The sequence below is a fragment of the Protopterus annectens genome, chromosome 2.part1 (genome assembly GCF_019279795.1).
Source record: "Protopterus annectens isolate FY-2018-M chromosome 2.part1, PAN1.0, whole genome shotgun sequence".
Classification (NCBI taxonomy): domain Eukaryota; kingdom Metazoa; phylum Chordata; order Ceratodontiformes; family Protopteridae; genus Protopterus; species Protopterus annectens.
The window spans coordinates 1,231,748,637-1,231,765,260 of NC_056729.1; the positions used below are offsets into that span (position 1 = coordinate 1,231,748,637).

Below are 16,624 nucleotides of genomic sequence, written 5' to 3' on the forward strand. Positions count from 1 at the left end.
CTAGCAGCTGCGAGACCTCTGAGGCTGCTTGATCTCTTTGACTGGGTGGAACGTCTGGGATTTTTCTGATTGGTGGGGGTACTGAAGAGAATGGAATGAGGTAACCTCAGGAAATTATCCGTAATCCCATCGGTCCTGGGTAATACTCTCCCAGGCTTCCAGGTATAAGGAAATTCGACCCCCGACTGGCTCCGGATAAGCGCAGTCGGGCACACCCTCAGGAACGAGAGTATGGAGAGCCACAGAAGGAGTCGCGGTCTCCCAAATTGCGGGGGCCCCCTCTGCCTCTGGGGCGACGTCTCACTGAATAACCACCCCCTCCTCTGCCTCTGGAGGGGGGGGGGTTCACCTTGTGCGACAGGAAAAAAACCTCTGTGATTTCTTGAACCACATCTCCCCCCCCCCCCGCTGGGCCTTGGGATAAGGCCTAGAAGGAAGGGAAAAACGGACCCCTATGGCAGACAGGGTCTTTCCCTCTTGCTTGCACCTGGTGAGGGTGTCTTTCACTTTGGTCCCAAACAAGGAGGAACCGTCAAAGGGGGCGTCAGTGAAGGAAGACTTGAAGGCCACCATAAAGTGACACAGGCGCAGCCAGGCTTGCCTTCTAAGGGCGACCCCTGAGCTTGCTGCCCTACTCGCTCCCTCGGTTGCATATGAAATGAGCCGCACAGACGAGTTAGCAATGGAGTTGAGGGTAGAGACCTGGGCGTTAACCGTCTGAGCCACCGCCTCAGGTATGTTACCCGCAAGAGTATCTCCCAACTCTCTGAGGAGATCTCTCTGGAGCTGAGTGAAGTGAGACAGATAATTCAGCGACTGTAGAGTGAAGGTTGCTGAAGATAGGGTATGTTTCCTGTACCGATCCCTGGTCCTAGACTCCTTGTTAGGAGGATGGACGGATGAAGAAGCCTCTGCTACTTCCTTCTGGGTGGCTGCCGCCACCACCATGGCGTCTACAGGGACTCCTTTTGACAGAAACTCTTTGCCCTGGGGGGCGGAAAGGAATTTGTTGGGACGCCTGAGCACAGGCTCCACAGAAACGGGGTTTTCCCACTCTCTTCAACAAATGAGGTCAAGAAATTCGTCGAAGGGTGGAGACACCCAGGAGGCGGAGGGTTGAGCACCAAAAGCCTTAAGGAATACTGATTCCTCCTCAGAAGGAGCTTTGGAAGGCCAGTCACCTCTTTGTTTCAGTATCTCCAGGATATCGGAGAAGGAAACATCATCAGAGGATGACTTGGGGGAACCTTCCAATTCCTCGAGGTCAGTATCCGAGGTAAGAGACTCATCCTGGGAGTCTACGTGCTTCCTCTTGCACAATTTCTTTCTAGGAGGCTCCTCAGGCACGAACTCTGGGAGACCCTCAGAAAGTTGGGGACCGCTTGTGGGGGTATCCTTAGGGCCTGGCGCTCTATTGTCCATGGATAGGTGAGTATCAGAGGCTCTCGCTGGGGTGGTGGGTGACAGAATGACCGACCCGGGTGATGTAGCTGACGACCCGGCCAGCGTGCTCCACATGGCCTCAAAGGCTGGTCCCCCTGAGTCCGAGGACTGGCCGGCCTCCAAGGCCACGACCGGGACCGTGGTCCCATGAGCTGATGCACCGAGTGGGAGACTCGAAACCGACAGATGTCCCGAAGTATCCCTCTCGGGCCCGACCGAACAGACCCGAGTCCCGAACCCTGTGGACGGAACCGACATGGTTGGAGCAGAGGTCGGCACCGACAGACCCTGAGGGGGTATCGGTGTTGGCGTAGGAACATCACTCGGAGTGGAGCATGCCGGCTCCGACAAGGATGTGCTCGGAGGAGGAATCATCGAAACGGTCATAGGAACTGGCTCCGGAGCCGAGAACAATTTAGCCAACACCAACGACTGCAGGAGCCTCGACACCACCCTATCAACATCCAAATCAGAAAGCCTGGAGGATTTCATGGAGATTGGGATTTCTTGTCAGGTAAACCATGCATCACACCGGACGACTGGCTCCGAATGGGTTCAAGAATGATAGGAGCTGATGCCGATTCAGTTAACACTGATACCTCCTGCGGCCCCGATGACCGTGGAGCCGAGGAAGTAGAGTCCAGTACAATAATCTTCTCCGGAGGCTCCAAAGAGACAGATGGAGCCGGAGACCTTTTCTTAGCCTTGGAAGCTTTGGATTTTGACTGAGAACTGGAAGCAGAGTCTATAGCTTCCTCAAATGACGGTTTTAGAAGTCCCTTCAATATTAATTTATTTTTCCTCTCCTGGAGCACCCTAGGACTGAAAGCGTGGCAAAAGCTACACAACTCCTGTAAAAGGATGGCTCCAAGGCAGTAAACACACACAGAGTGTCCATCCGTGATAGACATCTTATATCCACACTTGGAACATTTTTTAAAGCCAGAAGGCTTATGCTCCTTCTGATCCTTAGACATCTTATAACTAGCGCTAAGCAAAACCACCTAGAAACAAATCACAAAAAAGGGCGGGAACAACACACAAAGTAGATACACCAGAAAAAATCTACTCGACACAATCTAAGAACCTCTAACTGAAACGGTTCTTCTAAGGAGACACACAGACAAAACACGATCACACTAATAGTTTATCTAACAACAGAGGGGAGGACTAGGTCCTCTAACTAAAATGGGCCTAGCCCGCTGGAACAGTTAGGGATACCAAAAAACACAACTACCACACTCAAACACAGCAACAGCAACAAGAAATAGCTATCAAAATAGCTATTGGGTATGAAATATCAAATTTCTCTAAGAGAAATAGCAAAAAAGAGAGTACTTAGCCACAGCCAAGCGAGACCACGTCCGAGCTACACAAGCGGCAAACGAGATCTGGGGATATGGAGCAGTGCACCATGGGATACCCACTTAGCCCAGCCAATGAGAGACTTTGAGCTAGTAAAATCGGCCAAGTCTGAGCCGATATTCGGCTCCGAATCCACGGGTAAGAATGTAGGCGAGATAGGACTACATAACATCTACCATTTGTCTGCTAGGCTCTGAAAATATGAAGTGAGGCTACCATTATTTCTTGGGAGAAGGGTTGCTTTTTAATGCTGGACGCATCCACAGATCATTAAGTCTGTTCTTCTGATGATCTGAAAATATCGTAGCTTGATGTGCAAGCCTTTTAAAATCACACAGGACATGAATCATCTGGATATCCAAACTAAGCTCATTGAAAAAAATAATTCTGGCATCTCAGTTGGTGAATCAAAGAAAAAGTAGACTTCAAGATACTCTTCTTTAACAGTAGAAGACAACTATATGACATGTGGCCAGGTACACCTTCACAGAGCCACTTTAAAAGCTAAAGGTCAGGTATGGCCATTTGCAATCTTTTTAAAAAAAAATTAAAAAACAAGAAACATATTTATTAAATTATTACTTATGGCAGAGGCAAATCATATGTTTATAAAAATAAAAACAAACCATGCTGACAAATTTTAATTTGCAAACATTAAACAACACTTATAATCTATCCAGTCATTGTCAGTAAAACATTACAAAACTCATTCAATTCCTGCCTTCTCTTAAACCTCATTCGTCCTCCAAAACATTATTCAGCAAGTATTGTTCCTACAATTAATTTTTTTTCTGTATAATTTGCTCTTACACTTTTCTAATGATCCCACTTCAAGTTGTTCTACCTCTATTAATATATTCACTACTTCTGATACAGTTGGTTTAGTCTTTGATTTCCATTTTCTAGTAACTGTTTTTTTGGCAGTCACCAGAATTAAAAACTCAGCAAGGACTTAAATGGCTAGGCAATTCCGATTCTGTATCATAGCTCAAAAAATCATTTCCTTAGTTACATCAATTTGCTCACCCAGTATTTCTGCTAGAGTAGTCGACAGAGTATTTATAAAGTCTGCCAACTCATTAAAAATATGTCCCCAATTACCCCTTTCTTCCCCATCATACCTACAACATTTGCAGTCTACCTGAGGAAAATATCTTTGGAGTCTTTTTGGGGTATAAAAATACCTATGCAAACACTTCCAAGCAAATATCTTAAATCTTCTAGATTTAGTTGCATATTCGGGAAACACACAAATTTCCATTGTTTCTTTCAGAATTACTTATCCAATCTCTCTTCCAAACTCTTTCAAAATTCCTCTTATCATGCAATATTTTATATGCCCTACTAATTATACTTTTTTTAAAAGCAGTTTCTATTCCACATTCTAATAAAAAACCCTACCACTGATATGTTTCATTTAGGTTCCCTCTATTTCTTTCGCTTTGCCTATACTCTGACATCAAGCCTTGATAGAGAAGGCAATCTCTGGCCTGCTGTCCAAATGAACTCTTGGCCTCTTTTTACTTTTCCCTCTCTAATTATCTGCTCCAATACACTGATTCCTTTGCCAGTTTTTCTCCAGCAAATTCCAGCTCCCTCTTACCTATAGTCTACAGCCCTAATTGCAGTCATCCCTATTGACAGAATCTCCTTTCTCCATCCATGTGCTAGCTTAGTTCTTAGAATACTTTCTGCTACTTTATGAATATAACATTCTGCATGGTTTTTGTTATTCTCCTTAAGGATCTCCATTAAAAATCCAAGTCTCTCCTTGTTTCTTGAGCTTCCCCCACAGTTTCATCACCATCCCTTTCAACTTTTAATCATAGCTTTCTGCTTGTGCCATCTATAGTAGCCCAACTGTGTAGCTCTGAAATACCCATTCAAATCAGGTAATCCCAAACTACCTTGTTGTACTGGAAGGATCAGCTTATCCCAGTTGACTCTTGCCCTCCCAGATAAAATCCTTCAACTTCAACTCTCTATTAATTCCAATCCACAACTTCTCCTTTGGTTGATAAAATATGCCTGACCTGTGTATAAAACTAAAAGAGCTAAAAACATTTTGTTGCTTGCATCTTATCATCCATATCCATAAAACGAAGCTTTCAATTTTTCAGTTTTTGTATTATCATTTAGTCTCCTTCCACCTATCCTTAGCTGCCATAACAGAAACCTTTTTAATCCACAGTCCCAAGTACTTCATTTTATCAAGTCCTTTGGAACACTGGAAAAGGTTTCACTAGCATAGCCTCTCTATGTGCTTTATTATCAGAGGAATAAGTATCAGAATCCCCTTCTGTTTGATAGCTCATTTTTTCTTGGACAAAGTTTTGTATTAACTCCTTAGCATGCTATGCATTCAAAGAATGATTTTGACCCTCCAAAAAACAATATTCTGAAAATAGCTGGATAAAGCAGCTTGAATCTCATAACTGCTTTCTGACATCCCTGACTGCTGGAATAAACTTTTCTTCTGCCTGGTGTACCGTGAGTAAATCACCTTCCACAAGCACTCTACGGTCTCCTACTTTTAGTACTTAGTCCTTCTGTCACAGTTTTGTCAAAATCAACTCTTTCATTTTTACTATCAAGGGCTGGGTTGCTTTCTCATCGCCAGGTTCGAAGCATAAACATGATGCACCCCCTTCAATTAACAACTCATTCTGTGAAATACCAGTACAGTTGTTTCTCTGTGCTTAATAGTCTGCTCCTTCCAGTTCCTCTGGAACAGCAGAAAATCTCACATCTCCATAAGTGCTCTGTCCTCTAATTCTACCATTTTTTGAAACACCTCTTAATGAGTAGTCTCATACTCAAGACAGCCTTTTCCTTCATTTTGACCTCTGATTTTTGCAGTTTTATCAGCTCATCTGAATATCTGTTTAAAACTTATTCCATTTTTTCCAGCCTTTTGATATACTCTCCTTCAGTGTTTTATTTATTTTAATCAGCTCTGAGCACATTTCACTTATTTTTCCTCTAGATTACTGGATGTCATGTCTTGCTCAAAAAGCTGGAGCTTAAACTGCCTTTTGCTGAACAGCTTCAGGATTCTTCCCAGCCAATGTTGTCTCTTCACCTTTTGTGATTGATTTTCTTTCAAGTTCTCTGAATTTCTGTTTTACTGGCATCTAAGCAATGCACTTACTAGCCAGTTACTGAAATTTACCCAAAAAGACAAATTCATTAGCTGTCTTATCTGAGTTTACATGTTTACTTTGGCTGAACTAAAATTAAGCTGCTAGTCAGTGTGCAGCCATCTTGGAAGTGGCCATTAGCAATCTTGCACAAAGCACAGACAATATACGAATGTCTACCCAGAAAACTTAGGAGCTCTTAAGTATGAAATGTCTAATGAATTTCCTCAACTACATGCATTTTTACTTCCTTAATCAGTGTGCTGCAAACCACAGGCTTCACAGTTTACAAACACTGAGCCCCAGGAATGACTCAGACACACTATCAATGGAGTCTACTACAATCTTACATAAATTCACAGCTATTCTGAACATTAGTGACTCTACATATGATGTACCTCTTCTGTTCTAATGACTTATGCAAACATTGGATATCTTGTTGTTAACTTCTACTTCCTTTCCTCAACTGTGCAAATGAATAACAAAAAGTTGTGTTAGAGATGTGTGAATGGGAAAGGAAGCAAATCTAACCCCTTACTAGCTCTGAAAAAAAGTTACTATTAGAAAACAAATGTAATCACAATTACTTTGTAACAAGTTTAACACATTCAACATAGTGAGGGAGACATTAACACTATGTTAACGGTTCAAACCTCTTAAATTCTTTTAGCAGTAAACAAAACAAACAAAATAAAACTGCAGAATAGGAGGTCCCTGCTGTTCTCTCAGAAGTTTTTTATTATGAATTAGAGGTGTCATCAGGGAAACGACCTACTTTAGTAACTTCGTATTAGACATGATCAGCTCCTTCCAGTTCACAAAGATCAAACTCATTTCTGCTTCTTGTAGCCCACTGGATTCACCCATTGGTTTCTGAAAGACCTGGAAATATTAACAGAATTGTTATAAAACTATCAGGTAAGTAATAGTCACATATTTTACATGATCTATACAGGTTTTATGGATCAATGATCAACTGGTGCTATTCTACTGTATGCTATCAAGTGTGAAAAAATAAAATTAGCTGGGATAAATTTGTGACTTCCTGAAGACAGTCAAGCACCATCAAGGAGAGCACACTGCATTTTGCTGAATACTGTACAAGTGCAGAAAATATAAAAAAATGACTGCATTTAGTGATTTACATATTCAAAGCTGCTACTGGCAAACTCAAACACCTCAGTAAAGATTACATGTTTAAAACAGAATGCCATTAAGAGAGTTTGCAAATATAAAGTAATTAAAATCAGCTACTAGAAGACAGAATATGGAATTTAAACTAAGTAGAGGTTAAGAGTGAAATGTAAGGAGGTGATCTCATGCACAACTGCTATCTGCAATTCTGCTGATCAAGCTTATTTAGCAATGAATACCACATTTGCTGTTCTAGCCACTGATGTCAAATTATCTACATCTATGACAATTTGGCACTGCACGGCAAACACATACACACACATGCTATGTCTTCTGTTATGACACACACAAAAATAACACAGTTGGCCATGGGGTACTGACCGAGTATTCATTATGTATCGTAGGTTCATAGGTGTGTACTAGGCTAACAACCAAAAGGGCCTTTTTAAGCCTAGCCATGCATCCCAAAGCTCTGGCAAGATCTGGATCCCTAGATAAGTTTAAGTAGGGGCTTGGGAGAGGAAATATTTACAAGTAGGGGCCTGGCAGATGAACCATTTACAGGCTGCCTATGTCCATTAGAGACATTAGAGTTGTTTCCCATCCAACTGTGCAAGTTACACTTAAATCAGGTTAGGGAGGAACTCTGCTTCACATGGATGGGGACCCTGTTCCAAAAAAGGGGTAGTCTCTTAGATACATGCCTGTCTCTCTAGCAGATCCTATTTATATCACAGGCCAGATTTCAGTCTTTAGAATGCATAATTCTGGTGCTGTTTGTTTTGCGGATGTGCAGGAGGTCCATCAGGGTGCCATCCGACAATGCCTTGCATAGCAGGCATAGATCTCCCCTTAACCGTCTGTAGGAGACAGAATACAGGGATAGGGCTTTGAGGCAGTTTGCATAGGACATGTTACTTACACCCTGTATCGTTATAGTGAGGAATCTCTGTGGACGTTCCAGTTATTGCATGTATCTAGTCAGGTACATACCAAAGGAGGCACTGTACTCAAAGATAGTTATGATGAATGCCAAATACAGTGGAAAAATGACCTCCTTGGACACAGATGCCATACCATTTTTTTTTTATAAGTTGCACAACATAGAATGATTTCCTCATTACTGTAGACATGTGACAGTCAAAGGCTAGATTACTGTCTGTGTGTGTCCCCAAGTTCCTGGCTACTGTATCAAGTCTTAGAAGTGTGTTGTCAATATGACAGTAACCAGGGGTGGATGACTTGCCAAAGGATACTATTCTGCATTTCTTGGCATTTAATTTTAGTTCATGGCTATGTCACTAGTTATTTATCTGTGTCAGCTTTTCCTGGAGAACACTTGTGTCGGTGGGGGATTCTATAAAGACCAAATGTAAAATACAATTGAAAACAGCAATTGCATAGGTCAAATTTAAGGTCTAAGGGTCTGAAACTTTATTCAGGAAAATGTGAAAGAAGTTGTGTAAACAGCAATTACAGAACTTTCTGGGAATAATGCACAAGCACGCAGTGTACAATAATATGTCAAAATATGTCCTGGGATGAGGAAGACAGCCTAAACTCACTACTATAGCAGCTTTAAGATCTAGGTGGGCTCCACACTGCAAGAAGTACCGCTGCTTGGCCAGGAGGTTGCATATATGCAGACATGTGTATGTATCTCCCTGAAGGCAGCAATTGTGGAGTTCTCAAAGCTGCCATAGGGTGGTTGAGCAAACAACACACTTGCCTGCAGCACTGGCAGACCTAATGGATGAGGAGAAGATATTGTGGCTTTCAGACATCCCTGTGCAATGGATATAGTATAAAATATTTAAAAACTTATTTTTTGAAGTTACACAAGCCATCAGCAAGTGTGCTGCGATGAACCACCAAGTGTTATATGAGACAAAGGATGGGAATGCACCTAACTAAAGAAAGAGCAGTGGCCTGTTCTGTAAAAGTGATCTTACTCAAACATGTATCGTTATGGTGAAGATGCTTACGCAGTTGTATCAGATTCAAAATAAGGATCACTGGAACAGTACATTTCATCACATTTGAGTGTGTGCTAAACCAGTATCTAAGCAGCTCAGTGGCCGACTGGCACTTGTGCGAACTGCTTCTGCTTCGGGCTCCTCTGCAAGAAAGACTGATGTAATGGCGTTGGCTGCGTTTTCATACCACTGGCTACCTGATGTCAGTCCTGGACAACAACCAGCGCAAAAATACTAAGCCTCTGGTATTCGGGCTGACTGAGGGCTACCCTGGCAGGGATATCCCAAATGTGATGACTGCAACAGTGAAGCACGAAGAACATCCTCAGAGTGTAGGAGTAAAAAGGCCCTGCATAACAATCATGGTACCAGCCCAAGTCCTGGAAAAAATGTCCAGGTTGTAATTTAAAGAAAATGTGTGAATTAAGGTCAGATTAGTTTCCTCACATTTTTTTTGTAGAAAAGTTCCTAAAGAAAGCAGATATACTGGCCACTGTCCTGGAAGAGTGAGCTTTGATTTCCTCTTCTAATGGATTTCCATGATAATCTTAACATAAGACAAATAAATAATGTTCAGAAGATCAAACAGGAGTGCCATTGAGCTTTACTTTTCTCTAGAGATGAAACCAACAGAGGCAGGATCCTGAACATGATTTTCTAAGACAGGAAAATATTACAGAAAGATGCTAGGATGAAAATGTTACGACTGTCGCAGATTATTCTACATTAGTGTCCGGACTGAAACTAATAAAAGAAGAGAAGGTAGCATTGAAAGACAATCAGGAAAATGGAAAGAATTAAAGAAGGTAATGCGACTAAAGGGGGTGACCAGGCAAGTTTCTGAGGAAAATGAGGGAGAAGAAGAAGGCTGGCACACTTCAAAATGGGGTACTATTAAGACTAACTGCTGAGGAACAAAAATGGGGATAACTGCTAAATGGAAGAAAGATATGGTAGATAAAAATACAAATGATGAAAGTAGATGTAGTGTAACAATTACAACAATAAAGTGGAGAAGACAGGAAAAGAGAGAAGAGATTAAGATGTTAAAAGAAATTGCCAGTGAGAGAGCATACAGTGATAAAACCCTAACTATAACCCAAGTAACCCAGTTTAATTAATGGCAAGAACATATGAGATACAGGCTGGGGAGGATGGAAGTGCGCATCTTGATGGGGTGAAGTGTCCTTTCAGTTTTTTTGTAGGGGGCAGGTATGCATGAGATGTGTCTTATTGTAGGGGGCAAGGCTTTAACTGAGGCACACACTGAAGCATTGGCAAAATATTACTGAGCTCACTGCATGCCAACACCTGAATATCAGATGTCAGTGACACGGGGTGTGGGGTTAGCTTAAAATGAACAGTTCCAATCAGCAATATGACACTGTCCTAGGTTCCTCAATTGCCAGATATGAGACTGCTTAGCCTGGAGGAGTTTAAGGTGGGTCCAGTAGACTTAGTTGACAAGGAAAGGACCTGGCAGTAGCAGATGGTCAACTACAAGAAGGAAAAAAAGGAGCGCAAAATTAGAAGTTGTAAAGCATTTAGAAGAAATTCAAATTCAATCTGAGCTAAGCAGGAAAGTTGCTATAGCTGGTGAAAGAAGGTGGAAGCAAAGTTACTGGTGTGAAAGATTAAATATAAATGTAAAAAACATGTGCTGAGGTGATGAGAAATGAAAATGGGGATAGACTACAAGATAATAGAGATCCTCCAAGTGACCAACCAATTTTATTCCACCTTGTTTGTGTCTTTCGGCTTTTCCCGGTTAGGGGTCGCCACAGCAGAACTCCGGTCCGCTAATGATTGGTAGTGGATTTTTACGTACCAGGTTACCAGCCCTGACGCACAACCTTCAACAAAGGCAAGCCCCATTCACGTATGCCTCCACACAGAAGACGCTCTAGCTGAGAATCGAACGGGACAATGTCTTGCTATGAGGCGACAATGCTACCGCAGCACCACCACCCTTCCACCTGATATTGTAAAATTCAAATAGAGGCTGTATTATTTGCTTAGGGGCAGGGGCCAGTATCACAGGAAGAGGATGAGGAAGGCAAAACTCATAAGAAAATTAGGCAAAGAGAGTTTAATGAAGTAATAAGATATCTGAACAGAAGGTAAAGCTGGAGAGTCTTTTGGATACTCCTCTGAATTTTGCAGAACAATATGGATAGAAATGTCAGACATACTCATGGAAATCTACAATAATGTATTTTACTAAAGGTACTGTCTCAACCATTACGTCTGAACCAGCAACTTATGGTACTTCCAAAAGAAATTAGGAACTTATAGCCCCATGTTTCTATGCAACACTGAATGAAATTAATAACCTTCAGTGGTTGTCAGATGATTGGTCTTTTTAACAAAATCTACCTTTTCAGAGTTTAACACCTGTGGGAGTACTTTCTGTTGTCATATTGTTAATACTCTTGCATACATTTTTGAATCGAGTGGGAGGGTTCCTTTTTGATAATTTGCGTTTGAACAGAGGAACTAAGCAGGGTTGTCCTCTTTCTCCTTTATTACTTGTGTTATACTTACAGTTATTGGCACAGAAAATAAAGAGCGTAGAAATTCAAAGATATAATTGGTATGGTGATCATGAAAAGTTGGTTTTATTTGAGTACAATATTACTTTGTACCTGATAAAACTAGAAAAGGACATCTTAGTTGTAACTTGTCTCTCAATAATACAGATTGACAAGCAGGTGGGGTGTTTCCTTTACATGCTTCAATACATAGAAACACATCAGGATGGATAGTAGCATCATAAAATATAAACAAACATTAACACACAGACCTTACATACATACATTCCTACATCACAACAGTGTACTAAAAAATGGCAGTCAGGCTTGCAAGTGCTCAGTATTTATGCACTTGTGCAAGCCCACGGATAGCTTCGTAAAGGTACATACACACACAGTAATCTACATCAGTGTTGTGAAACATTGAGACAGTTTCAAGTCTTTCAGGGATATAAAATTAATGAAGATAAAACAAAGGCTACAGCTGTAAATTATGTATTCACACATGAATTGGTTCAGCAATACTCATACTTATGGGGGCATGATAAAATTAAGTATTTAGGACTAGGGATTAAAAAGGATTCCATTTTGGCAGCTAAGAGTAAGTGGAACATGACTATAAAAAAGATAATACAAAAACTGAGAAACCGGAAACTCTTTCTTATGAATACGGATATCAAGATACAAGCAAGCAGTGAACGTTTTAGTCCCTTTGCCTCTGTACAGAGGTGAAGCATATTTGTTATCAACCAGAGAAGTTAGACAATAAATTAATAAAGAGATGAAGGACATAACAAGGTGATTTAGGATTACCTGATTTGAAGGGATATTTTACAGCTACACAATTAAGGTTCACATATATAACATAAGCAGAATGTTATAATTCAAAGTGGAAAGAGATGATGATAAAGTGGGGGGGTTCAAGAAATAAGGAGAAAGTGGAATTTTGGACTCCGGTCCTTAAGAAGGATAACAGCAGCCATACAGAATACTATATTCATAAGGTAGCAGAAAGTATTCTGAGACCTAAGCCAACACAAGAATGGAGAAAGATGATTTTGCCAACAGGGATGGCTGTAATTAGGGATATAGAGAATAGGGGGGGCTAGAATTTACTGGAGAAAACTAGCAAAGGAACAAAGGTATTGGAAGCAAATAACTAGAGAAAGAAAAACAGAATGGAAAGAGTCCAAAAAAAAAACATTTGAACTGCAAGCTAGAGACTGCCTTCCCTATCAGGGATTGATAGCAGTGTATAGACAAAAATAAAGTGATAGGGGGAATCCTAAGTGATGGACCTGCTCTGGTAGAGGTTTTAACTGAAGCTAGAACAGAATCTGCTGTTAATAAAGGATAATTAGTATGGCATATCAAATATTGTATGATAACTACAGAAATCAGTCAGAGGAGGATAGAAAAGATTGGGAAGAGAGCTTGGATAAGCACTTCACAAAGAAACAATGGGAGGGCATATGCATTGCTGTCAAATATGCAACAAAGTCCAGACGATTTGGGATTTTTGCTTGGAAGTGTTTTGCATAGATAATTTTATACATTAAGCAGGCCCCAAAGAATTTTTCCTCAAGTAGATGACAATGGAGGTATGATGGGGAAGACATAGGCAACTGGAAGTATATGTTTTGGGGGTATAATAAGTTGCCAGACTTTAAAAATCCTTACATAGTACTCTGTCAGAAAATTTGACTAAGCAAATGGGTGTAACTAAGGAAATTATTTTTTTGAGCAGTGACAGAGGATCTGAATTGCCTAGACATATTAAGGTCTTGTTAAGTTTAAGTCTGGTGACTGCCAGAAAGTAATTACTAAAAAGTGGAAATCAAAGTCTAAGCCATCTGCATTTGATGAACCAAGTACTGTAACAGAAATAAAAGAACTGGAAGTGAGATCTTTAGAAAGGGGCAGGAGCAAATTACTTAAAAATGGAAATTATGGGAACAATACATGCAGAATAATACTACAGAGGATGAGTGAGGTTTAAGAAAAGGCAGGAATTGAGCAATTTATGCAATGCTGGATTGATGACAGTTATACAAAAGAATATTTGCGATGCACAATGTTTTCAGCTGTATAAATGTATGTTTGCTTATGTTTTAAGTGACACTTTAATGAAGGTGTTAAAAAAAAAAGAGAGAGACTTGAGGATAAAGAGATTGTTAATAGCCAATGGGAAAATACATTAAAACAAGTTAAAGAAATAGTAGATGTATGGATCAGTTTTAAATTAAGTTTTCAGGAAAAACACTAATTTAATGCATTTTTCACATGAAAATTGGCTTATATGTAGAGGATATTAGGGTTTCTTACAGCAAAAAAAATAACTGCGGGAGATTACTTGCTGGTGATAAGGGGTTCTTCATTAAGTGCAATTAAGAAAGGCATTTTATAAAATAAGAATTAGAAGGCGGCCTAGGTTCGATTAACCTTGTAGCATTTTATGGCATCATTACATATATGATGGTTATGAAAATCCATACACCTATCGATAACCCCTTTTCCCATTTTGCACATGAGGTTGTGGTGTCACCACAACAACGACAATCATTGAAAGGCAAGGTTTACACTGCTGGGTCACTAGCCCTGCCATGGTAGTTCCTCCACACTGCACACACACACCTCTGGCCTGTTGTGTCCAATCCACCTACTGCACATCTTTGGAATGTGGGAGGAAACTGGAGCACCCAAGAAAACCTGCATGAACACAGGGAGGACATGCAGAATCCGCACAGAAGACACCCTAGTCAAGAACTGAACTGGGGAACCTCTGCTGTGAGGCAACAACAACATTTAAGGATTAAATATGAAGAATTTTGGAAGATAGCTGGAACAAGAAAGAGAAAATGGTGCAGGTTGAAGGGTGGCTAGGGAAAAATGTATAGTATGGAAAACAAATGGTGTGAAGGTGGTATAAGATGAAGAAAATGGGAAATGCAAATGATGGAAAGATTTATTTATGCTGAACCATTAGAAAATTTGTTGTATTGTGAAAAATAGACAATAAAATGAAAGGCTAGGGAAGGCATGGCAATGGGTGGATTATTTTCCTGAGATAATTATAAAATAATTTATGGAAAATATGATGTGACTGATGAAAATGAAAAGTAATGATAGATAAGACTGTTCTTCATGTATTTACTAAATGTAGAAAGCAAGGTGTGATAAACCTTCTACAGAACAAAAAGTAGGAATTAACAAGTATAATGGCAAGAATTAAGTTTTGGCTGTGGAAAAAAGGATAGGGAGTGAAGTGCAATACTGTTTTTTTTTGTATTAAAATTATTTTTATAATTATGTGATTATTTTTTTTTAATAAATCACCCTACTCTTTTTCAATAAGTCCTGTGGTATCTTAAGCATCTACTTGAGCCACCCCCAACTCAGAGACCCAGTTTAACATTTCATCTGAAGGAAGGTACAGTCAGGAGTGCAGCATACCACCTAAGCTGCACTGTAGTGCTTAGCAATAGAAAAATTAATCCAATCCCTTGGTGTGGGACTGGAACACACAGTATTCTGATCTAACAGCCCCAAAGCTGTTTGTACTAGAGATGCCTAGTATGCCAAGGATTTTTTTACGTGTGTACAATAGCATGAACTCACAAGCAAAATGCACTATGATACCAGTAGCTCCTGGTCGGGGGGCAGAAGATAAGCCATACAAGTACCCTCACTGCTGGCATGCTATTGAGAGCACAAGCAACCTTATGGCTATTAGCATGATATCCCTCCAGATGGCTCCTACTCCCATACTGTACTGGGGTAATTTTCTAATACGAGGGAAAAATGGGCAGATTCTGAATGGGGGAAGGGCTTGATCGTCAGCAGACATGGAGCAAAAAAAAAAAAAAAAAACCTCAGGGGAAAAAGCAGAAGCATGAAGGTTATTCTGATGACTTACTCATCTCCAAAAGCATACAGGGATAAAGCCCAAACAATGACCAAGGTCAACAGAATTCTGTTAGCTCCTGGACCTGACCAGCAGGAAGAGGAATGATGATGCACTGCCTGCTCATCTATACCAAGAGGAAGGATTCCATGAACCATGTTGGTGATATCAAGCCAATGAAGAGACTTGTGGCTGCTGCAGTAGGCAAGCATGCAGATGGACACTCCACCACACAGGCGTGGGGAGTGCTTTCCCCATTGAGTCATTGCATGTCCCCCTATGTGACATTAGCCCTACATGCCAGTAGAAGGAGAGTGACTTAGGGTTCAAAGGGAAAACGTACAATTGTGTAAGCAACCAACCACAATAGTAAATGTTTCAGTGAGGTCATTGTTGCAGTCATATCATTACGGATCCTTGCCACTGGCTGAATCTGAAATCTGGTCTGACTTTCCGAACTGACCATCCTTTCCACATGGCCAGACTAACACTACGTTATCTTGGACACCTTCAGGCACCTCAACTACAGGTGGCATCCACTATCTCTAACTTTGGTTGTACTTTGCTGCACAACATGTCAGTGTTAGACTAAATAACAGTCTTTCAGCACTTACAAATTACCCTGGAAAGGTACTATGACCTAAAGAATCCAAGTCCTCCTGAGAAGCATGAAGAAGGACAGGAAAAGGACCAGGAAATAAGGATAAGGACAGGATAGAAAGGTAATGGTAACTATCCCAGACCCTAAGTGTCCCAAGCAGTACAGGGGACTGGAGCGGTGACCATATCTGAATATTTACTGTTATGATAAGTTGCCTACACAGCTGTACTACGTTCTTCACATGGGTCACTGCTGCAGTCATCGCATTAGGGGAAATTCTCAAAGTTGTCCCTTTACAATAGCATAGCTGACTACCCGGTGGGATTAGGAGTGAAGCATAGCAGAGGCAAATCCCGCCCATGCCCTGCAGATCACTTCAGACTTGTAACACTTTGGAAATTGTGGACAGCAGACCAAGTGAATTCCTGTGTGACGTCCTTGGCACTGGCACCTTTATAGAAGGCAGAAGTAGCTGATATGCCCCTTACTGAACAGTCTGACTTCTCAGTGTATGGTCCTTTTATGAGTCT

General features: G+C 40.9%; 1 protein-coding gene across 1 annotated transcript in view; it reads right to left on the reverse strand.

Moving 5' to 3' along the window:
- The window catches only part of ITSN2 (intersectin 2), a 3,295,579-nt gene that overhangs the window by 486,986 nt on the left and 2,791,969 nt on the right, over positions 1-16,624 (reverse strand). The window contains exon 28 of the mRNA XM_044063555.1: positions 6,724-6,830. Within this exon, the coding sequence (XP_043919490.1) occupies positions 6,724-6,830 (107 nt within the window). The remainder of the gene's footprint in view (positions 1-6,723; positions 6,831-16,624) is intronic.